The sequence below is a fragment of the Macrobrachium nipponense genome, chromosome 8 (assembly GCF_015104395.2).
Source record: "Macrobrachium nipponense isolate FS-2020 chromosome 8, ASM1510439v2, whole genome shotgun sequence".
NCBI lineage: Eukaryota > Metazoa > Arthropoda > Malacostraca > Decapoda > Palaemonidae > Macrobrachium > Macrobrachium nipponense.
In genome coordinates this window covers 62,945,278-62,966,404 of record NC_087203.1, presented here as the reverse complement: position 1 = coordinate 62,966,404, position 21,127 = coordinate 62,945,278, and the positions used below count along the sequence as shown (strand labels likewise).

Genomic DNA, 21,127 nt, shown 5'->3' with positions numbered 1-21,127 from the left:
TTACAGGCGCCGGCAGTAAGGATACCGCACTGGACTACCCTGCGGGCCTGGGTCGGCGGTTTTGGCAAGAACGCCGCCAAGGGTCAGCCCTACATCCTGGAGAAGCGGTTGGCATTATTAATCTTCCCCGGAGGCAAGGCGACAGGGTACGTCGACCCGGTAGAGGCGGACCCGACTATCGCCTTCATCCAACAACAGCTGGCTGCCTCCTTAACTGATCAAGACCAGGATATCTCCACGGATGTCGCAACCCTGGATATTAATGTTGAACCTATGGTAGGTATAGACGACCTGTTGGTCGAGGTAGGTAAGGTGGACACCCAAGGGTCACCCTTGGGCGTAACTGTTTCTTCTACCCCTGCAACCTCTCCATCCTTCCAAGGCTTTACGGGTGACGAATTATATACTCCTCCTGACGCTTCGGTTAGACCTAAGGTCAAGGCTAAAGTGATGACCTTGACTAAGACGTCATCGTCGTCTAAGAAGACGACCTCGACTTCATCCTCCTCACGTAAGTCTCCGGCTGGGAATCCCGGACCAGACAGGTCTAAAGCTTCTAGCTCCGGCTCTAAGTCCTCGAGAAGTAAATCCTCCAGAGAGAGATCTCGCACTCCGGCAGAGTCACCAGTTCCGCTACCATTGGTTCCGATTCAGAGCCTCCCCTCCACCTCCGCAGCAGCTCCGGCTTTGGACTCCAATGCTGGCCTGTTGCAACAGGTGGGCGACCTGGTTGGGTCCCTAAAGAGTAGTATGGAACAAATGATCTCTCGTCTGTCGGATAGGATTACTTCCCAAGACACCATTATAGCCGGGCTGAGAGAAGCTCCTCTAGCCTCTCCTTCACTTTCCAACACAAGTGGAACTCAGCTTCCTCCGTATGACTCACTACCTGCTTTCTCTATGAACAACCCATGGAGAGTAGCGTCATACGCCCCCTTCCAGGACGGTCTCATCTCTATACCGGAATTTGGGACTCGAAGAATAGAGGACTTCGAGTTCTACCCGGAAGGCCTCCAGCCTCCGTTCATAGGCTACGCAAGGCTCACGCCTTCGGCTATGGTTCGGGACGATAGGGTACCAAAGGAGACAGTCCTCTATTCACGAGACCAGGCTCAGAGAGAATGGCTCAGGTGTTTAGAGGACATGGATTGTTCTAATACCAAGATACAACCATTTAAAAGTCCCTTTACCATTTTCACAATGGATGAGAGTACCCCGCTCCCGTTCCTAACCAAGATAGCGAGGTCGACCATCCCAGCGGCCCAGAAGGGGGAACCTATGCCTCAGTTGAAGGAAGCAGATCCCACATCTCCGTTACTCCCCTCAGTTGGAGAATTGTGGGAAGACTTGCCGAACACATTCTCAGCTGGCAAACTCAAACCGGACTGTGCTATGGAGCAGTTTGGTGAAAAGCTACCCAGGCTCCCAGATAGTCTTATTCAGGCTGAATTTGACGCAAAATCACGACTAGCCAGATCAATCAACTCTATGGCTATGTCTGAGGTAGCAACCATGGCCTATGGATCAGAACCGATTTTTAAGCTCATGACCAAAGCCCTGACTCAAACGGTACAGTCAGATATGTTCGAGTTTGCCACTGCTAGAACGAATTGTAGGAAACATGTCCTACAAGAGGCAACCATTCGACATGAGCGAATAGGTTTACTCTCCTCTAACATGGGTGGGAGCAGATCTCTTCCCAGAAGCTATGGTTAAGGAAGTCCAGGCAGAGGCTACGAGGTTGAACCAGAGCCTTAAGGACCGTTGGGGCCTTACGGCTAAGAGGAGGCAAGACCTGACAGCTAAAGGTAAGGGACAGAGGAAACCCAGACGTTTCCAACCTTACCAGAAAAAGCAACCACGCTTTCCTCAACAAGTTCCAGCAGTGCCGTTAGTGCAGACAGCCCAACCTTCCACTTCTAAAGGTCAATCACAGCCAATTTATGTGATATCCCCTCAGCCTCAGCCCTCCACCTCCTACGCCATCTCTCCAGCTTACAATCAAGCCTTCGAGAGTCAAGCTTCACAGAAGTATGACCGCTCGGGTAAGGGAGGCAGAGGTAAGCGGTCCTTTCGTGGGAGAGGATCGGGAGGCCCCTTTAATAGGGGAAAGCACTTCAGAGGAGGCCGAGGCGGTTACCAGAACCAATGAAGAACTTCAGGTAGGAGGGAGGCTGTTTCACTTTCGCCACCGGTGGAACTTCAGCCAATGGGCTCAGAGCATAGTGTCAAAAGGGCTGGGTTGGAGCTGGTTGACGAACCCACCTCCAGCCAGACCTTTCCGTCAACTTCCTTCCAAAGAATTGACAGAGTACGCGGAGGACCTCCTTCAGAAAGGAGCTATAGCGAGAGTCAAGAGATTAAAATTTCAAGGTCGCTTGTTCAGCGTGCCAAAGAAAGGCTCACAAAAAAGAAGGGTAATCTTAGACTTGTCCCGCTTAAACTTAGCCATCCGCTGCGACAAGTTCAAGATGCTCACCGATCTCACAGGTGCGGACTTACTTCCCCGTGGGGCCGTCACCACCTCTATCGATCTTACAGACGCCTACTATCATATCCCTATTGCAAGACACTTCCGTCCGTATCTGGGTTTCAAGATAGGAGACCAGACATTCTCCTTCAAGGTAGTTCCATTCGGACTCAACGTGGCACCCAGAGTGTTCACGAAGCTAGCGGAAGTGGTAGTGCAACAACTCAGATCACAAGGGATTATGGTAGTAGCGTATCTCGACGATTGGTTGATCTGGGCCCCAACAGTCGAGGAATGCAACAGAGCTACACTGAAAGTGATTCAGTTCCTGGAATATCTAGGCTTCAAGATAAACAGGTCCAAATCAAGACTCACTCCAGAGTCAGACTTTGTGGCTGGGCATTCAATGGAATCTATCCTCCCACACTCTGTCGATTCCATCAACCAAAAGGAAAGAAATAGCGAAGTCAGTCAAGCAATTTCTAAGTCACAAACTAGCGTCAAGGAGAGCTCAGGAAAGGATCCTCGGCTCTCTCCAGTTTGCATCAGTGACGAACGTCTTAATGAAAGCCAAACTGAAAGACCTAACCAGAATCTGGCGCTCGCGAGCAAATGTCAGGTCCAGGGACAAACTATCCTCAGTGCCTCTGATTCTAAAGAATCGACTTCGGCCGTGGGCGAGAGTCAAGAATTTGTCAATGTCAGTACCCCTTCAGTTCCCTCCACCAGGGATCACCATCCACACAGACGCGTCCTTAAGCGGCTGGGGAGGGTATTCCCAGGTCAAAAAGGTTCAAGGGACTTGGTCACCTCAGTTCCGTCAGTTCCATATAAACGTACTGGAGGCAATGGCAGTGTTCTTGACTCTAAAAAGGTTACGCCCACCAAAGTACTCCCACATGAAAGCTAGTCCTGGACAGCGCAGTGGTAGTACATTGTATAAACAGAGGAGGCTCCAAGTCACGTCATCTAAATCACGTCATGATAGCCATCTTCTCCCTGGCAGACAAGTTCAGTTGGCATCTTTCCTCCACTCACATAGCTGGAGTGAGAAACGTCATAGCAGACGCCTTATCCCGATCAGTACCCCTAGAGTCGGAATGGTCACTGGACAACAGTTCGTTCCAATGGATCCTTCAAAGAGTCCCAGGGCTACAGGTGGATCTCTTCGCATCCCAAGCGAACCACAAACTACCGTGTTATGTAGCCCCCAACCTGGACCCTCTGGCCTATGCCACGGACGCCCTGGCTCTAGACTGGAACAACTGGGAGAAGATTTATGTCTTCCCTCCAGTGAATCTCCTCATGAAAGTATTGAACAAACTCAGGACATTCAAGGGTCAAGTGGCTCTAGTAGCCCCAGACTGGCCGAAGAGCAACTGGTATCCTCTAATTTTGGAGCTGGGCCTTCGTCCTCTTCGGATCCCCAGTCCCAAGCTCTCCCAGTCAGTACAAACGAAGACTGTGTTCGCTTCCTCAGGGATTCTCAAAACCCTAACTTTATGGATTTCATGAAGTTTGCGGCAAAAAGAGATGCGAATATTGACCCTCAGAATATTCTCTTCTTGGAATCCGATAAAAGGGATTCAACTTTGAGACAGTATGATGCTGCTGTCAAAAAGTTAGCAACCTTCCTGAGAGAATCAGATATTAGAATCATGACAGTTAATTCAGCTATATCCTTTTTCAGATCCTTATTTGAAAAAGGTTTAGCAGCTAGCACGATTACGACAAACAAGTCAGCTTTGAAAAAGATATTTCAATTTGGATTTAACATAGACTTGACGGATTCCTACTTCTCGTCTATTCCTAAGGCATGTGCTAGACTTAGGCCTTCTGTGAGGCCTACGTCAGTTTCATGGTTCTTAAACGATGTTCTAAAACTGGCTTCCGAAACCGATAATGACACATGCTCGTTTATGATGCTCTTAAGAAAAACCCTATTTTTATTAAGTTTAGCTTCAGGAGCAAGAATTTCAGAACTGTCGGCTTTATCCAGGGATCCGGATCATATTCAATTCCTTCCCACAGGGGAAGTCCTACTTTCTCCGGAACGTAGCTTTTTAGCAAAGAATGAAGATCCTTTGATGAGGTGGGAACCTTGGAAGGTACTACCCCTTCCACAAGATGTATCCCTTTGTCCAGTTTCAACCTTACGAGCCTTTCTGTCCAGGACCTCCTCATCCTCATCGGGGCCCCTCTTTAAGAGGGAAAAAGGTGGAACTTTATCCATTAAAGGCATCAGGCAGCAAATCCTGTACTTTATTAAACAAGCCAATCCTGACTCTTTCCCGAAAGCACATGATGTCAGGGCAGTAGCCACCTCAATTAATTACTTCCAACATATGAACTTCGATGATTTGAAAAAGTATACCGGATGGAAATCGCCGACAGTGTTCAAACGTCACTACCTTAAGTCCTTGGAAGCTCTGAAATTCCCAGCAGTAGCAGCGGGTAACATAGTTTCCCCTGACTCTAGCTAAATTGTAGTAGAAGATTCAGTCCTCCTTTCTACCTGCCTCACCCAACAGTTCGTCTATTCCTACCTTGTTCATTTGCATTCACCTTGTGTCTTAGCTGCTTTTATGATAGTGTAGTGCCCCTTATTGTCTGGCTAGGGACACTCACAGATGATTACAAACATTGATCTCATGGATGTTACCCCCTTATTTTTTATGGCTAGGGGATACATCATATTACAATGGTTACGGGTTTTGTATATTAAGTCATATACATTCCTTATATATTATTATTGTTGGTTGTTTTGTTTATCTGTTTATATTAATTGCTATTATTCTTTTGATACATGCTGTTACACAGATATCATTGGAGACATGTAAATCATTTTACCTGTATATATGTAAATTACCTTATGTTATCAAACATGATTAGGTTTAAGGGTAATTTAAGCATAATTTTTATTTTTATATCACTGTGTATATGTATCTTTTTAGCAATTATATTCTCTTTATATATATTTTATCTTTTATTTGAGACCTATTCTGATTTATTTTATTTTATTACTTTGTTTACTTTATTTACAATCTTGTGCTATTTCTCTGGTACGATTTCGCGCAGCGACACGAGCTGAGCCCAGAAAAGGGATTTTGACGTAAGGAAAAATCTATTTCTGGGCGATTGGCTCGTGTCGCCAGCGAAATCCCACCCTACCCATCCCTTCGCTCAAGATTGTCTGCTAACTTCAGGATGGCCACCAGAGGCGCAGCAGTCGGCAGCATGGATGGAGTAGTAGTAGTACGAGCTGCTCACTCTGTGGGACGGCTCCCCTCTTGGAGGGTTTTTGTAGTGGGAGATTTCTATTGGCATTTGGCTCGTGGTAGTGGTCTCACTCGCCTAGTGTTCATACCGACACCCTCCTGGAGGGTGAGCGAGTCAGTTACACTGACCTTTTTCTTTATTTTATTTATTCTCTGGTATGTGTTAGTACATTTACCCTAGAAATAATAGATTAAAGGATATTTCGCTGGCGACACGAGCCAATCGCCCAGAAATAGATTTTTCCTTACGTCAAAATCCCTTAATTAAAAAATAAGGCATTTTAAAGGTATTTTTACAGCACAATTTTCAGTTAACAGCGCCGCTAGCGCCGTTGTCTAACGAGTTCATACATTTGTAGAAATGCCGTTCAGACCATAAAGGTTATGCAAATTATATTAACAAATTTTATGGAGAGTTATTACGTAGGTATTAGGGTAAAATATATGCATCTGACACTGTTCTATGCCGAAAATTCGAGTTACATAAGTGCAAATTTAGCTATGGATGTGTCGATTTATAAATGTTCATGCTTTTGTTTAAAATGTGTATGAAAATGTATTTCGTGAAAGGTATTTTTATTTCTGTACAGAAATATGATACAAAGGCAGCTTTTGAAACTGCCCTTCACGTTATCAAATACGATGTTTTTTCATGTTCTTTCTTGTGAGCCGCCGCCTGCCGCTCTTCCGAAAATATAGATTTAACAAAAGTGCAAATTAGCGATCGATGTGTCGATTTTATAAATGTTTATGCTTTTATGTTTAAAATGTGTATGAAAATGTATTACGAATAGGGTATTTTTATTTCTGTACAGAAATATGATAAAAAGGCAGCTTTTGAAACTGCCCTTCAAGTTATCGACTACGATGTTTTTTCAAGTTCGTTCTTGTATTCTGCCGTCTGCCGCTCTTCCAAAAATATAAAGTTAAAAAGAGTGCAAATTTAGCGATCAATGTGTCGATTTTTTAAATGTTTATGCTTTTATGTTTAAAATGTGTATGAAAATATATTACGTAAAGGTATTTTCATTTTTGTACAGATATAAGATACAAATTAAGGCAGCCTTTGTAACTACGCTCCACGTTGTCAGGGGATGTTTTTTCATGTTCGTTCTTGTCCGCCAGTTCCGAAAAATGCATTGTGTTATTTTATTAATTATGCACTTTTCCATAAATCCTTTAAAAAGTTATACATTATTTCACTGTATCCAAGAATATTGTATGTATTCTCATATTATTGTATTTTAAAATACCACGGCAAATTTAAGCCAGTATTCCGCGGAGCGGCCAATGTTGTGGTTTGAAATCAGCTGATGAATACAAATTTGTTGCACCATAACGCAATTCTGAGCGAATGCGCTTGCTTCTAGTTAGCATAAACGAATATCTAGATACTTGACTTATATGAGACAAAGTTATTTTTCCTTATACAGCGTGTTTTTAGGTGGAAATATTTATTGAATATGTCTCGTTGTGAATGTGAACTACTTTTTTTTTCGTTAACAGATTACGTTGGCGGCATGTTTATTGCGTAAAAAATTATGTGATTCCGTTCGCAATAATCCTTTATATCATCATAATATGAACTTTATGTAATTTATCTTGTATCGGCGTGAAACCAACAGTAAAATGTGTTCTTTCAAGCACAGTAGTTTTGATTAAAATGATTTTATCCCAATTTTATCTACGGTTGTGTTTGATGGCATACGTTTACTGCAGTTTTATCCTTGTTGCCGATGTACGATAATAGTCATTAGCAGCTTGAACAGTTTTCTCAGCTTCAGTTATAACTAGGCTTAAATTTAACAGTATACTTCCCAACTGATATTTAATCTATATTGATCTCTGATCTATAGTGAATAAAGTTATTACATTAAGATATCTCAGTTCTATTCTATACATAACGCCATTCATAACAACTACGGTAATGTTGTACTGTAATACGATGATTGAAATACAAGCCAAACGGATGTTATCCAGTTCGGTTGTACTTAGAAAAAAAAATATAGTTTCTCGTTTGGTTGTTTATGGCTGTACACGTTTACGCAACGAGTATAACGTTAAAACCATACTTTCATCATTCTCTTTTGCTGTTATTGAACTTATGTAACTAGAAGATGGATAAAGTTAGGCCATTGTAATTTGATCTCTCATGAAATCGGACTATCATAAGACTAATGATCGTAACCTGAACACTACAGCTACCTGTACACTGTATAAACTTTATTATATCTTTACATACTCTAGACACCCAAATGTACTGTACAGTAAATTCTATAGTACTATACTGCATAAATATAATTTTACTTATTGCGCCGTTGTGGGATTACGGCGCCTTTGACTGGTCTAGAGTTTCGAAAGAAGGTGTGCGGTGGCCGTAGGCTTTAAAATCGCTTGGCGTTGGCGGCCAGGAACAGAACCCCTGCCGCCTGTACTTTGTTAATAAGTTTTCTACTAGCTCACACTGAAAGATGCTCCTACATAAAAGATGATGGTTTCCACTCCCTTAGGAACAAAGATTTTAAGTAGATGTCAAATTACTGGCACGATTACACTGTGGTACTATATGCCTGTAATCAAATATTAATAAATTGATAAAACACAATTTTCTAAATTGACAAAATTCTCTGAAAAAGTGACAAAACAATTCTCTGAAAAATACTGTCTGAAAAAATGCATGAATCTTTGGTTAGCCCAGTTAGTACAACTACCAGCAAATGTTAATGGTGTTGTTATTGAAAAGCAAAATTCATATTTTTCAAACCCCAGGCTTTATAATGCAAGGCTAAATCTAAAATAAAAACATGTTGACTTACAGGTATTGTACAGCACAGGTTGAACCCAAAGGCCACTAGAAGGAACAGAACCAAGTACATCACTAGGGATATGTAAAATAATCCCACTATGACCACCAATACATACTGCCACCATGCACCGCTGAGTGTTGAATCAAGAAAACTGATGACAAACCACAAGTTAATGATTATCACCACAAGTGAAAGCAGTGATGATAGGATCTTGGTAAATCTGGAAAATATGAAAAAAAAAGCCTCCTTATAATAAATATTAAAAGCAAATGCATTATGATCATAGTTATAGTAACAAGAGTGGTGCTTCTTTAAGCTGAAACAAAGGTGTGTGCACTTAATTGCCCTGACATTTAATATGGAATTTCCTTGGCAAATTATTCTGATAATTTACTGGGGTCAGTCACAATTAATTAATTATACAATATGGCAAAAACAAGTGCAGTACTACAGACAAAAAACAAATACCTTTCAATATGATGCCCCTAAAAATCATATTAAATTATTTTATGGACAATATTCTCATGATCATGATTCAAATTCTCAACTGGAGACAGGTTTTTGGTTAGATTTCAGTTATTAATTTTATGATTTTTGGCTAGATTCTAGTTACTAATGTTAGAACCTAAACAACTAAAGCATGATATGAATTATGTGAAACAGCTGTAAAACTTACACTCCATTCTTGAAATCTCCCATTATACGTTCTGATGACGTAAAGGTTATCGTTGGAATTAGAGCAAATGGTAACTGAAGTGACATAATGGCATTCAACATGTCATTCATGCCAGTAAGGTCATTTATATCCTGAAAATCAACAGAAAGATGAAACACCTTTAATGACAAGGAAATAAGCAAAGTTATCACATGCATTACATATAAAATACTAAGTCATTAATTCTAGAGAGAATGTATGCTCAATAACTGATAGTGTGCCAACAAATCATTTCTACTTACCGTCTATACTTGTGTATCATGCAATACTTTAAGAAAGAAATGTATATCTGATTTTGGAGGGTTGCACCATATACCAGATTATTTGGCAGAGAGTAATTTAAAATAGGTCAGGGAAGTATGAAATAATTTCTTGCTAAATAATATAAGCCAAGGCAAAACATAAACCACCTTCATTAAAGAGTAGCATATGTATAATATTGGAATAAGTGTACCAAAGTTGAAGACTATCACAGAATATGTACCCTGAAATCAATAATTCAATATAGTTTATATCAAAATTAGTTGAACAAGATAAAAAGAATCAACAAGTAAAATAAGTCTGAATCATTATATATCCTAAAACAAAGCAAAGTTTGGTATGATATTATATGTAAATATTGAAGACAAGAACTTTTACTTCAGTTCCAGAATACTGCCATATTCATAGTTGCCCCCACTGACTCGGCATTATTGCAAGTATAACCTGTGTGGCTTTAAAAACTTCCTGTATACGAAGTCTCTGTGAAGCATGTGTTTTCATACAGATAAACCTACGATTTCGTGGTTTAAATGTGCTAAAAATTACTTTATTTATAAATGGTGCCTTTTTAGTGGGGGACCTTGGTCTTTTGACCCATGGTGATCTATGTTGAGACCAATTCTTACTATAAAGTTACTAGTGACTGTCGTCGTTTGCTAACATTTTGATATATACATGTTAGTTGTGCGATCAAAATTGATTGAGATATTAACATTACAATGTGACATATGTATACCTCCATATTTCCGACCAGTTCAAAGTGTCATATTTTTGAGACAAGGGCATAATAAAATGTCAACCCACCATTGCCAATCTTTAAGAGTTGCAGTTTTGAATGCCCCTGGGTAAGACCTTTCAAAAAATACTTATTAGAAATCTGGTCATCTTCAGCAAATAAACAGCCCCTGGCTGTTGGACTATGTAGGGTTGTGCAGGCAGCATATATACACTTGTGACTGATGATTGATAAGGAAAACTCCACTTGATTTAACCCTATCTCTCACACTACCACAAGCTAGTATGTATCTCTGTCATTCAGTAAATTACATTCAGCTTCTCTCACACTGTTCGAGTGCACTGATATACTATACTGTTATAAAGTCTGCCACAATGTCAAAAATACTCAATTATAAATATGGTCATTGTGTATTGCACCCATCCCAGAGTGCTTTTTTGCAACCAGACCTGAAAGCATAAGAGAACACAACCAATACACTGATAATTATCAATTATATAATTGAAAAATCTTACCTCAGAAAAGGATTCAAGAGCATAATAAAATTAGATATTAATGTTGGGAGGGCAGTAAGTTACTGAATTGGGAAGAAAATAAAAGAAAATGCATTTAGCACATGAAAAAAATTAATCAAATTAGACACCATTGAAGCATTCCCTGTAGGGGTTAGTGACGTCACTGCACCTCGTGCAGTGCACTGTAGGCATTACTTAAGGCTCTTTGCAGTGTCCCTTAGGCCCCCAGCTGCAACAACTTTCATTCCTTTTACTGTACTTCCATTCATATTCTCTTTCTTCCATCTTACTTTCCACCCTCTCCTAACAATTGATTCATGGTGCAACTACTAGGTTTTCCTCCTGTTACACCTTTCAATTTCAAACCTTAATATACCAATAATTTCCATTTCAGCACTGAATGACCTCATAGGTCCCAGTGCTTGGCCTTTGGCCTAAATTCTCTATTCTGTTATTTTATTCTATAAAAAATTATTAGAAAGAAAAAGCTGAAAACTAATGATAAAAGTCATATAAGAATAATACAATACTGTATAAACTGATGATAACACTTGATCAAATGGAGAGCTCAACACAACTACAGATTTTCCACACAATTACTGATTTAACTACACTTTGCTCAGTATAACATAATTCAATATCACTTCTAAAGTCTTTCACCCATAATAGATTATTAATTTGTATGAAAACACTTGCAAATACTCTAAAACATAGATGTAGTCCAAGGTTAATCTCAAACCAACGTTACAACTAAAATGTATGAAGAAATATTTTACAGAATAACAACACATTAATACAATTTTCATATATTTCTTACAAAAAGTATAACTAAATAGAAATTCCAAACATAAACTAATTTTGAACAAGGTTAGTATTATAATAAAGGTGCACCTCAATTACAGTACAGGTACACAATCCTTTATCCAAAAGTCTTTGGGCCAGATGTGTTTCGGCTTTTGGAATCTTTTGGATTTCGGAACTGTGGGGTCAGGAGCATAATCAATCATCACTACAACAGCAAAAGCATTTTTTTCCTTTTTCTTATGTTTTTTTCATTATTTATTGATTACAGTTTATTATTCATATCAATATACTGTTAAATGAATGAGAAATAATTATCATCATCAGTAATATTATACATAGTGTGACACTTAAAACCATATGTTAACTAACACATATTTTCAACAAAAGCATTTGGTAAAACTAAAAAATATACATATTTGAGTTACCATGATCATGATTATTTGACTGCTGATGGCAAAAATTAGTTAGTAGTAATTTGCTTTATATAATTATTTCTTCTTGAAAACAATATTTTAACAATTTTAACTTTAATATATGTAGTGATATGAAAAATCCCACACAGTGTCGTGGTAATCAAATGTATGACTGCAAATTGATGACGACAGTGACAATAAAGAACAACCTTCTCCAAGATTGATAAGATGAAATCTATTTTATGGTCTTACTCTTTATTGTCATTAAGTCGTAATCAGTTTGCAGTCCCACATTTGATCACTGCAACAATATGGGATTTTTTAAACCACTACAATATTATTAAAGTTTAAATAATTGTTGAATTCTTGTTTTCAGAAGAAATAATTACATAAAGCAAATTATAGAGAAATTTTTGCCATCAGCAGTCAAATAATCATGATTATGATAATGTTCAAACTTAGTGCAGTCACGACATATGTCTATAAATAGAACAGAGATATAGAGGCCAGTCAGTGGATAAAAGATTCCCATGCCAATCAGCCAGCCAATAAGGTTTTAACTGTAGTATTAAGTCTGAGAGAGAACATTTTGCTCATATGAAGTGGACGATGATGTATGTGTTTTTTTAATACATTATGTATGTAGTTCTTAAAAGTGTAGTCTGTATTTTCCTGATTACATGAAGAATAGAATGAATTTCTTCTCATTACTTTGAGTACAAAATTGTTAGTTCAGAGATTCTTCTGCAATGAAAGCATTTTGTTTTCTTCAGAAAACTAACCCTGGGTTGACATACCTTCAAACCAAATTTATCCCTTTAATCTAAAGGAATGTTAATCCATTTCTGTTTACCAGCTAGTCACGTGTTTGACAACGAAATTTTTTCCTTTGTCTTCAAAAGATGTACAGTAAACCCCCTCGTATTCCTGGGGGATGGGTATTAGACCCCCCACTAAAAGCTAATAATTAAAAACACTAAAAAATGCTTAGAATGGATTGAGACGTACAATTAATTATTTTATTATCTTGGGATTTTCCAAGGTCAGTTCTTGGGATTTAGTAAGAAAAATAATGTGAGTAGCAGCACACACCCAAATGACTCAGGTCAGCCATTAATGCCTAGAACTTTTTAGCTTTTACAGGTTTTTGGTTTTTAGAATTTTGAATAAAAGATTGTGTACCTGTACTAACAGAAGAAAGACTGAGTAAGTGAAGGCAGCAACGCTTAGTAAATATAATATTTGGCATCAGCATCAAGAAACTTAATTAACAGGTCAAGATAGAAAGTAAACAATGCCTCATATGACATTCCACCATGCACACATGGTTAAAACCTGTATGGTTGTCAAGAGCCTTTGGATTGCTGATTTCTAAATGAGATTTAATTCCATTTAAGAAAGTTTGGTCAGATAACCTGACCTGGAACCATTTTAAATGAGATTATGATTTTAGACTAATTTTAATATTTCTGGCTTCTTATTGCAAAACTAATAAGGTCTTTCATATGCTATTTGATCAAATCAGTATTGGTATAAATTTTAGATCATAAAGTTAAAGGATGAAATATCACATTTTTTCATCTTAAATGATTAAGCATGGCAGTGACAAATGCTCCACTGAGAATGCTAATAGGTATATCACTTTCATTTGAACATATAATAACAACAGGTGAAGTAAATATTAACATGAATATGTCATCAAACTGATATCCAACACTACATTCATACAGCATATTTACGTTGAGTGAAATTCGCTCAATACTTAACTGCTGCATGATTCCTCTAAAATAATAATTCTTACCTCATAGAATGCTATGAAGAAAGTAGGAAGAATAGCAACTGTACGAGTCAACAGAACTCGCTGCCAGCGTTTCCATCGGAGATTAAGGAAGCCCTTTAAAAGAAAAGAGAAATATTATGATTTTGCTTAAACAACAAATCCCTATCACAATTCATTCATGACTCTGTTACTTAGACTACAGTACACTTACTTTCCACTACATAACATGATTTTCCCTGGACAGGAGAAGGCATGTCCTTGTTTGCAAGAAGAATTATAAAAATCCAGGTACATACATACAATGGAACCTCTGTTTTCATACATAATCCATTCCAGAATATCTGGAACAGTCAGAAACAATAATTCCCACAAGGAATAATGTAAATACAGTGTAGTACAATTAATGCATTCCAGACACCCAAAAATATTAGCAAAAAGTACATTTTATAGGGAATATACACAGTTTTACATACAGAAAAAGAAATAAATATAAATGACTAAAGAAATGAGTAAATGAACATTTAACATCACTTCTCCCTTTATGGAAGACTTGTTTGCATATGGAAGACAGAGAGGAGGGAGAGGGAGGAGGAAAGGTTATTGTTTGGAAGGGGAATCTCCCTCCAGAACATCAAGTATCAAGGACCTATCAGGGGTTACTTCCCCTCTTCATTTTTTACTGGGACTAGGACCAGCTTGAGTCACTGGACCCTTGTCACAACAAAACTGTCCAGAAACATTTGTTTCTGGTGTCTCTTTAAAATTTGTCAAAAGTGAAACAAGGCATTGTCATTAAACATATTGGAGGTACAGATTACATCTTTGTTGGGATGATAATTCTCCACAAAATTTTTTTCATCACTCCACTTGGAAAGCACGTCCTTAATCACGGAAGTAGGCTCATTATCCCCTCTCTCTTCCTTCTCCTCTTCCGATTCCTTACCTGCCGTCTGTTGTTGTTCCTGCAGAAAGTCTTACAGCTCTTCAGTGGTTAGTTCTTCTCTGTGGGCATCCACTAACTCTTCCAAAACCTTGCCACTCACTTCCAAGCCCAAGAAATTCCCCTGAGAGACAATAGATTCCACAACAGGCATAGAGTAGTCAGGGTCAGCCTCAAATCCTTCAAAATCCTTCTTGAGGTAACATTCTGGCCACAATTTCTCCAAGTAGAGTTCACTGTTCTGCCAGGTCTTATCTATAAGGCTTATGCAATTGAAGATATTGAAGTGACCCTTCCAGAACTCTCTTTGGGTCAGTTCAGTGTCTGAGATGACTTTAAAGCATCTTTGAAACCGTTCCTTTGTTTACAGTTTCTTGAAGTTTAAAATGATCTGTTGTTCCATGGGGTGGATGAGAGGAGTGGTATTGTATTAGGGGGCAAGAACTTCACTTTGATGACTTTAAAGTAATCAAATAACTGGTCTTCCAAGCCAGGAGGATGTGCAGGAGCACTGCCATTACCAGGAGGCATTTGTTAAGGGAGGAAACCTTCAGCCTCTGAATACTCTATGAATTCATCAACAAATTCTTTGATGGCACGTTTGTCGGAACTCACAGGCCCCCCATGCTGCACGACACTATGATGCCCATTCACCTTTTGAATTTTTCAAATCAGCCTCTACTGGCTTTAAAATTACTAACAGTAGCATTTGTTGTAGGCATTTTCTTACTGAGATCGGCATGCAACACCCTTGCCTTTTCCCAAATTATCGCTTCTAACTCACTATCTTCCACTAACTGTTTTTCGTTGATGCACACCAACAACAGCTTGACATCTTTGACCAGTTGAGATCTCTGTCTGGTTAAAGATATTACCCCTTTTGCAAAATCAGCTGCCTTGATTTCTTTTTTCTTTGCTAGGATGGAGCCAATTGTTGAAACAGACTTGCCTTACATTCTAGCAAGATCAGTCACGCATACTCCTCTTTCATATTTTGCTACAAGTTCTTTCATGAATTTCATAGTCTCACCTTTTTTTACAGAAAGGTTGGTACTTGGAACTTTCTTTGGCCCCATGATGGCTTGTCTTTAGCAGTTGCACTTAAATAAAAAGCACAAAACACAATGAACATGTGGGGTGATGCGGAATACTAATGTGTGAGTTGATGCTCATTCACCAAGGCACATAGACAGAATGGGTCACGACAGAACATGGGATGCTTTGTTTGGGCACTCAGTGCAAGGCTAGTTACAAGGTTGGCCCTGGAGGAAGCGTTTTCAGGTGTAAGAAATCTGAGGATATGTATGAAACTCAAGTCAAAATTTCATAGAAAAAAGTCTACAAAAACCAAATCGTACAAAACCAGGGGATACAAAATCTGAGGCTTGACTAGGAGTAAATAGGCTAAATGAATAAATGAAAAGTAACAGACTGAAAGCATTCCAGTTGGTGCTTCATGGATGCACACACTAATTAATGTATCCAGAGCAATAAACACCTTACACTTGTATCTTCCTTATCAGTGGTACCTCGTTTGTTGAACGTTTCTTATGTCAAACTTTCCATTTTTTTAACAAAATTTTCGAGAAAATTTTGTATCATTTGTTGAACAAATGCTCGTACTTCGAACTGACTGATTATCTAGATTACACTTGTATTCGACAGCCTACTGGGTCTTACAAGTTAAACTGTATCAAATTTATTTTTTCATTTGCAATATATAGTTAATGATAACAATATTCAACAAAATAAATAAAAGTATACAGCATTTAATATAAAATCTAGCTTTCAATATAACATTTAGCATAAAAGATGTATAAAATCATCCATAACCGTGGCGACGTCACACCCAGCTGACTTGAGACTGAACGAGGGAGCGTTGATATGTTAAGGAGAGAAGGAGAAGAGAGAGTTAAAATATTACTGTATGTGTATGTAAAAGCAAAAACAATTCACATAAAAAGGGAATTTCCCAATAAATTTAATGTAATGATAAAATATGAAAACAATCAAATGCAATACAGAAAAAAAGTCTAAATTGAGCCTGTGTTTGGTGCACCGAGTGAGACGGTCTAGTTGAACAATATTAACAAAACAGTAAATGAAAGAACAAAGCTCTTCACAATAAAATTGAGCACATGATTAACAAAATTATTTGTCATTGCGGTGATATACAGCTAACCTGAGGTACAGTGAGGGAGCGTTTATATTTTTGAGGAATAATGAATGAATGATATTAAGTTATCATGTGTCGTGGTATTGTTGAGGAGAGAAGAGACAGTAATATCTTTGCTATAATATATACGTAAAAGCAGTACCAATTCATGTAAAAAATAAAATGTTATTTCACAATAAACTTAACATACCGATAAAATATGAAAACAATCAAATGCAATACACACAAAAAAAGTCTTAATTGAGCCAGTGTTCATTGCACCGAGTGAGACTGTCTAGTTGAACAATATAAATAAAACAGTAAATGAAAGAGCAAAGGTTTTCACAATAAAATTTAGCACAAGTGGTTAACAAAATCATTCGTTATTGCAGTGATACACAGCTAACTTGAGGTAGAGGGAGGGACCATTTATATTTTCTAGGAATGATGAATGAATGATTTTAAGTTATTGTGTGTTGTGGTATTGTTGAGGAGAGAAGACAGTAAAATATATACTATATGTACATAAAAGCAATACCAATTAACGTAAAAATAAAATGTTATTTCACAATAAGTTTAACAATGATAAAACATGAAAAAAAATGCAACACAATAAAAAAAAAAAAAGCTTTCTTGAGTCAGCGTTCGGTGTGCTGAGTGAGATAATAGAGAGAGAGAGAGAGGAGAGGAGAGGGAAGAACGGCTCTGCTTCCCATTGACTTATTAGCTGATCGTTGATGATTATTCCCCCATTTCTTTCACTTACACTCGATCTGCCCAAATCACTTTTATTTTTGTTACGGTAATATACCAATCTAGTGACAATTGTTTTTTTAGGATTTTTTTACTAGTGTAAAAGTAACTCAGCTCTGTAATAAACAAACTGGCGCCGCTTTCAGCTTCTGCATGCATTCGATTATTTGTTGAAACAGCTTCCTTGTGAAAAGTTATTTTATCTCTTTCCTTTTCTTGCATTCTTGACTTCTTACTTATTTGTTTGCAAAATCCTCATGTTTGCTTTAAAAGTCTGCTGTTTGCCAACATTAGGTTTATGTATTGTGGTATAATTTCTCTTTTGATTATCTTTGTACCTAATATGTGAATAAAATTTCTTTTGTTATCAACCTTTGCATACTGCAACCAATTTGGTTTGCTCAAAGGGCTCCCGTCTCTCTTCCCTCCATCCTCCAGGTGGCCGGCGCCATTTTTACCAAAGTTTGTAAATCATACACAGAAAGAATAAAATTTAGAATTCATTACTTTACACTCTTAATTTAACTTTTGAACATATTAATAATAGAAAAAATTTTAAAATGGGGACTTTCTGGGTTGGCTGGAACAAATTATCCTGATTCCTTTTTATTTCTTATGGGGATATTTGTTTCATATTTCGAACAAATCATACTTCGAACAGCCTTCTGGAACGGATTAAGTTCGAAGTACGAGGCACTACTGTATTTTCATCACTGGGTAAAAGATATGTATTCATAAATAAAAACATTTTTAATACATTTATAATATGTACAGTGGTCCCCCCGTATTCGCGGGGGATGCGTACCAGACCCCCCGTGAATAGTTAGAACCCGCGAATGTTTGGAACCCCTATAAAAATGCTAAAAACAGCCTATTTTGTTAGTTAAAACTCAAGAAAAACCCACTAAAAATTTTCATACATGGTTTTTTTAATAGTTTTATCACAAATAGTGCATTTTATGATGAAATTCATAAAAAAACCATGAATTTGTGGATATTTACCATAGAAAAATACCGCGAATGCGCGAATTTTCCACAAATAATGCAGGGAAACGTTCCCGAGAGAAATCCGCGAATGTGTGAGTCCGCGAATCTGTACTGTGAATGCCAGAAAAATACCATGATAAAAGTCCACAACCACAAACTTTTAGAGAGATATTTCATACAAATTTACCAGTCATACAGTGCACAAATTTGCAAACTAGGATGTCCCCAAGTTCACTATAGTTTTACTTACAATAAGAAGACCAATTGTTCACACATTTACCACCTCCTCCCTATTTATTTATAACAAGAAACATCAATATTCAAGGAATAAGTAGAAGTTACTGACTACAGGGTTTTAAAAAGTAGTTTGCATATTTTAAAATCTTAAGATTGATCATCACAGCCCCATCAACTATAGAAAGGCTAAAGGCCAAAGGCCAAGCACTGGGACATTTGAGGTCATTCAGTGCTGAGTATTTAAAGCCAAGTAATATTCATAGAGTTTAAAAGCCAAGGAAGTAAAAAAAAACTAAACTCATCTTGTTAACTCTCATTTTACCTGTCTTTATCATCCTCTGAAACCTTACAGTAAGCACAAAGGGTGAACTGGCTCAACTAAAATTACATGTGTTCCAAGAGACCTACTTCCTTCATTGACTGTTGGACAAGAAAAACCTGGGATTGTTCCCCCTTACGATTCAAATTTATTCTCAAGTGATGATGAATAACTCACAGAACCTAGATTATCTTCATTGCCTAAGGCTGATGTCAAAGTTGGGACAGCAAAGGGCGCAGTTTTATGCTCTATAGACTCGCAGTTAGCAAACCTTTTGTGTGTGTGTGTGACTAGTTTAAAGTGCTTGCAGCCCACTAACCCATTTAGAGAAGGAAATGAAAGAAGAAACTCGTCTTCATTGTGTAATACAGTAGTACCTCGTACTTCAAACTTAATCTGTTCCAGAAGGCTGTTCGGAGTACGATTTGTTCAAAATATGAAACAAATATCCCCATAAGAAATAAAGGCAATCAGGATAATTCGTTCAAGCCAACCCAAAAAGTCCCCCTTTTCACATTTTTTTCTATTATTAATGTGTTCAAAAGTTAAATTAAGAGTGTTAAGTATAATGAAACAGTACATTATATGAAGTAAAATTTTTTAAATTTTATTTTTTCTAAGTAAGATTTACAAACTGTCTGGTAACAATGGCGCCGGCTGGCTGGGGGATGGAGGAAGGAGAGATGGGAACCCTTTGAGCAAACCAAATTGGTTGCAGTATGCAAAGGTTGATAAAATCATTTTTATTCACATACGTATTAGGTACAAAAACAATCGATAGTGTGTCCCCCCGATTGTAACTGAGAGAGAGAGAGAGAGAGAGAGAGAGAGAGAGAGAGAGAGAGAGAGAGAGAGAGAGAGAGAGAGAGAGAGAGAGAATAATTGGTGTGTTTACACTTGGACCTTAAGTGCACAAAAGAGATTAATTATGCCACAATATATCAACTTACTGCTGACAAACGGTAGACTTTTAAAACAAATATGAGGATTTTGCAAACAAATAAGTGTTGAGTCAAGAATGCAAGAAAAGGAAAGAGAGATAAAATAACTTTTCACAAGGAGGCCGTTTCAACAAACAATCGAAGGCATGCATAAGCTGAGAGCGGCACCAGTTTGTTTATTTATCACAGAGCAGAGTTACTTGTACAGTAGTAAAATATAGTAACAAGCATTTGTCACCAGACTGGTACTTTACTGTAACAAAAATAAAAGTGATTAGCAAAAATCAAGTGTAAGTGAGAGAAATGGGCGAATAATCATCCCAGATCAGCCAAGTCAGTGGGAAGCAGAGCGTTCACCGAACACTGACTCGAGCAAGCTTCTTTTTCTATTTCCTGTATGCATTTGTTATCATGTTTTATCATTGTGCTAAATTTATTGTGAAATAAATTTTTTATGTGAATTGGTACTGCATTTATTTACATATTATAGTAAAAGATTTCACTGTCTCTTCTCTCCTCAACAATACCATGACGCACGATAACTTAAAATCATTCATTCATTATTCCTAGAAAATATAAACGCTCCCTCCCTCTCCCTAAGTTAGCTGTGTATCACTGCAATAACGAATGATTTTGTTAACCACTTGTGCTAAATTTTATTGTGAAAAGCTTTGTTCCTTCATTTACTATTTTGTTAATAATGTTCAACTAGACCGTCTCACTCAGCACAACGAACACTGGCTCAATTAAGACTTTTTTTCTGTATTGCATTTGATTCTTTTCATATTTTATCATTATGTTAACTTTATTATGAAATAACATTTTATTTTTTATGTGAATTGGTACTGCTTTTACGTACATATTATAGCAAAGATTTTACAGTCTCTTCTCTCCTCAACAATACCATGATGCATGATAACTTAAAATCAATCATTCATTATTCCTCAAAAATATAAATGCTCCCTTCCTCTACCTCAAGTTAGCTGTGTATCACTGCAATGATGAATGATTTGTTA

General features: G+C 37.8%; 1 protein-coding gene across 8 annotated transcripts in view; it reads right to left on the bottom strand.

Annotated features, from left to right (window-relative positions):
* Nucleotides 1-21,127, bottom strand: part of LOC135222805 (natural resistance-associated macrophage protein 2-like) — a 184,773-nt gene that overhangs the window by 55,970 nt on the left and 107,676 nt on the right. For all 8 annotated transcript variants that reach the window (XM_064261099.1, XM_064261101.1, XM_064261104.1 and 5 more), the window contains exons 9-11: nucleotides 13,801-13,893; nucleotides 9,232-9,362; nucleotides 8,565-8,775 (exon numbers count right to left, since the gene is read on the bottom strand). In XM_064261099.1, coding sequence (XP_064117169.1) covers nucleotides 8,565-8,775; nucleotides 9,232-9,362; nucleotides 13,801-13,893 — 435 coding nt within the window. The remainder of the gene's footprint in view (nucleotides 1-8,564; nucleotides 8,776-9,231; nucleotides 9,363-13,800; nucleotides 13,894-21,127) is intronic.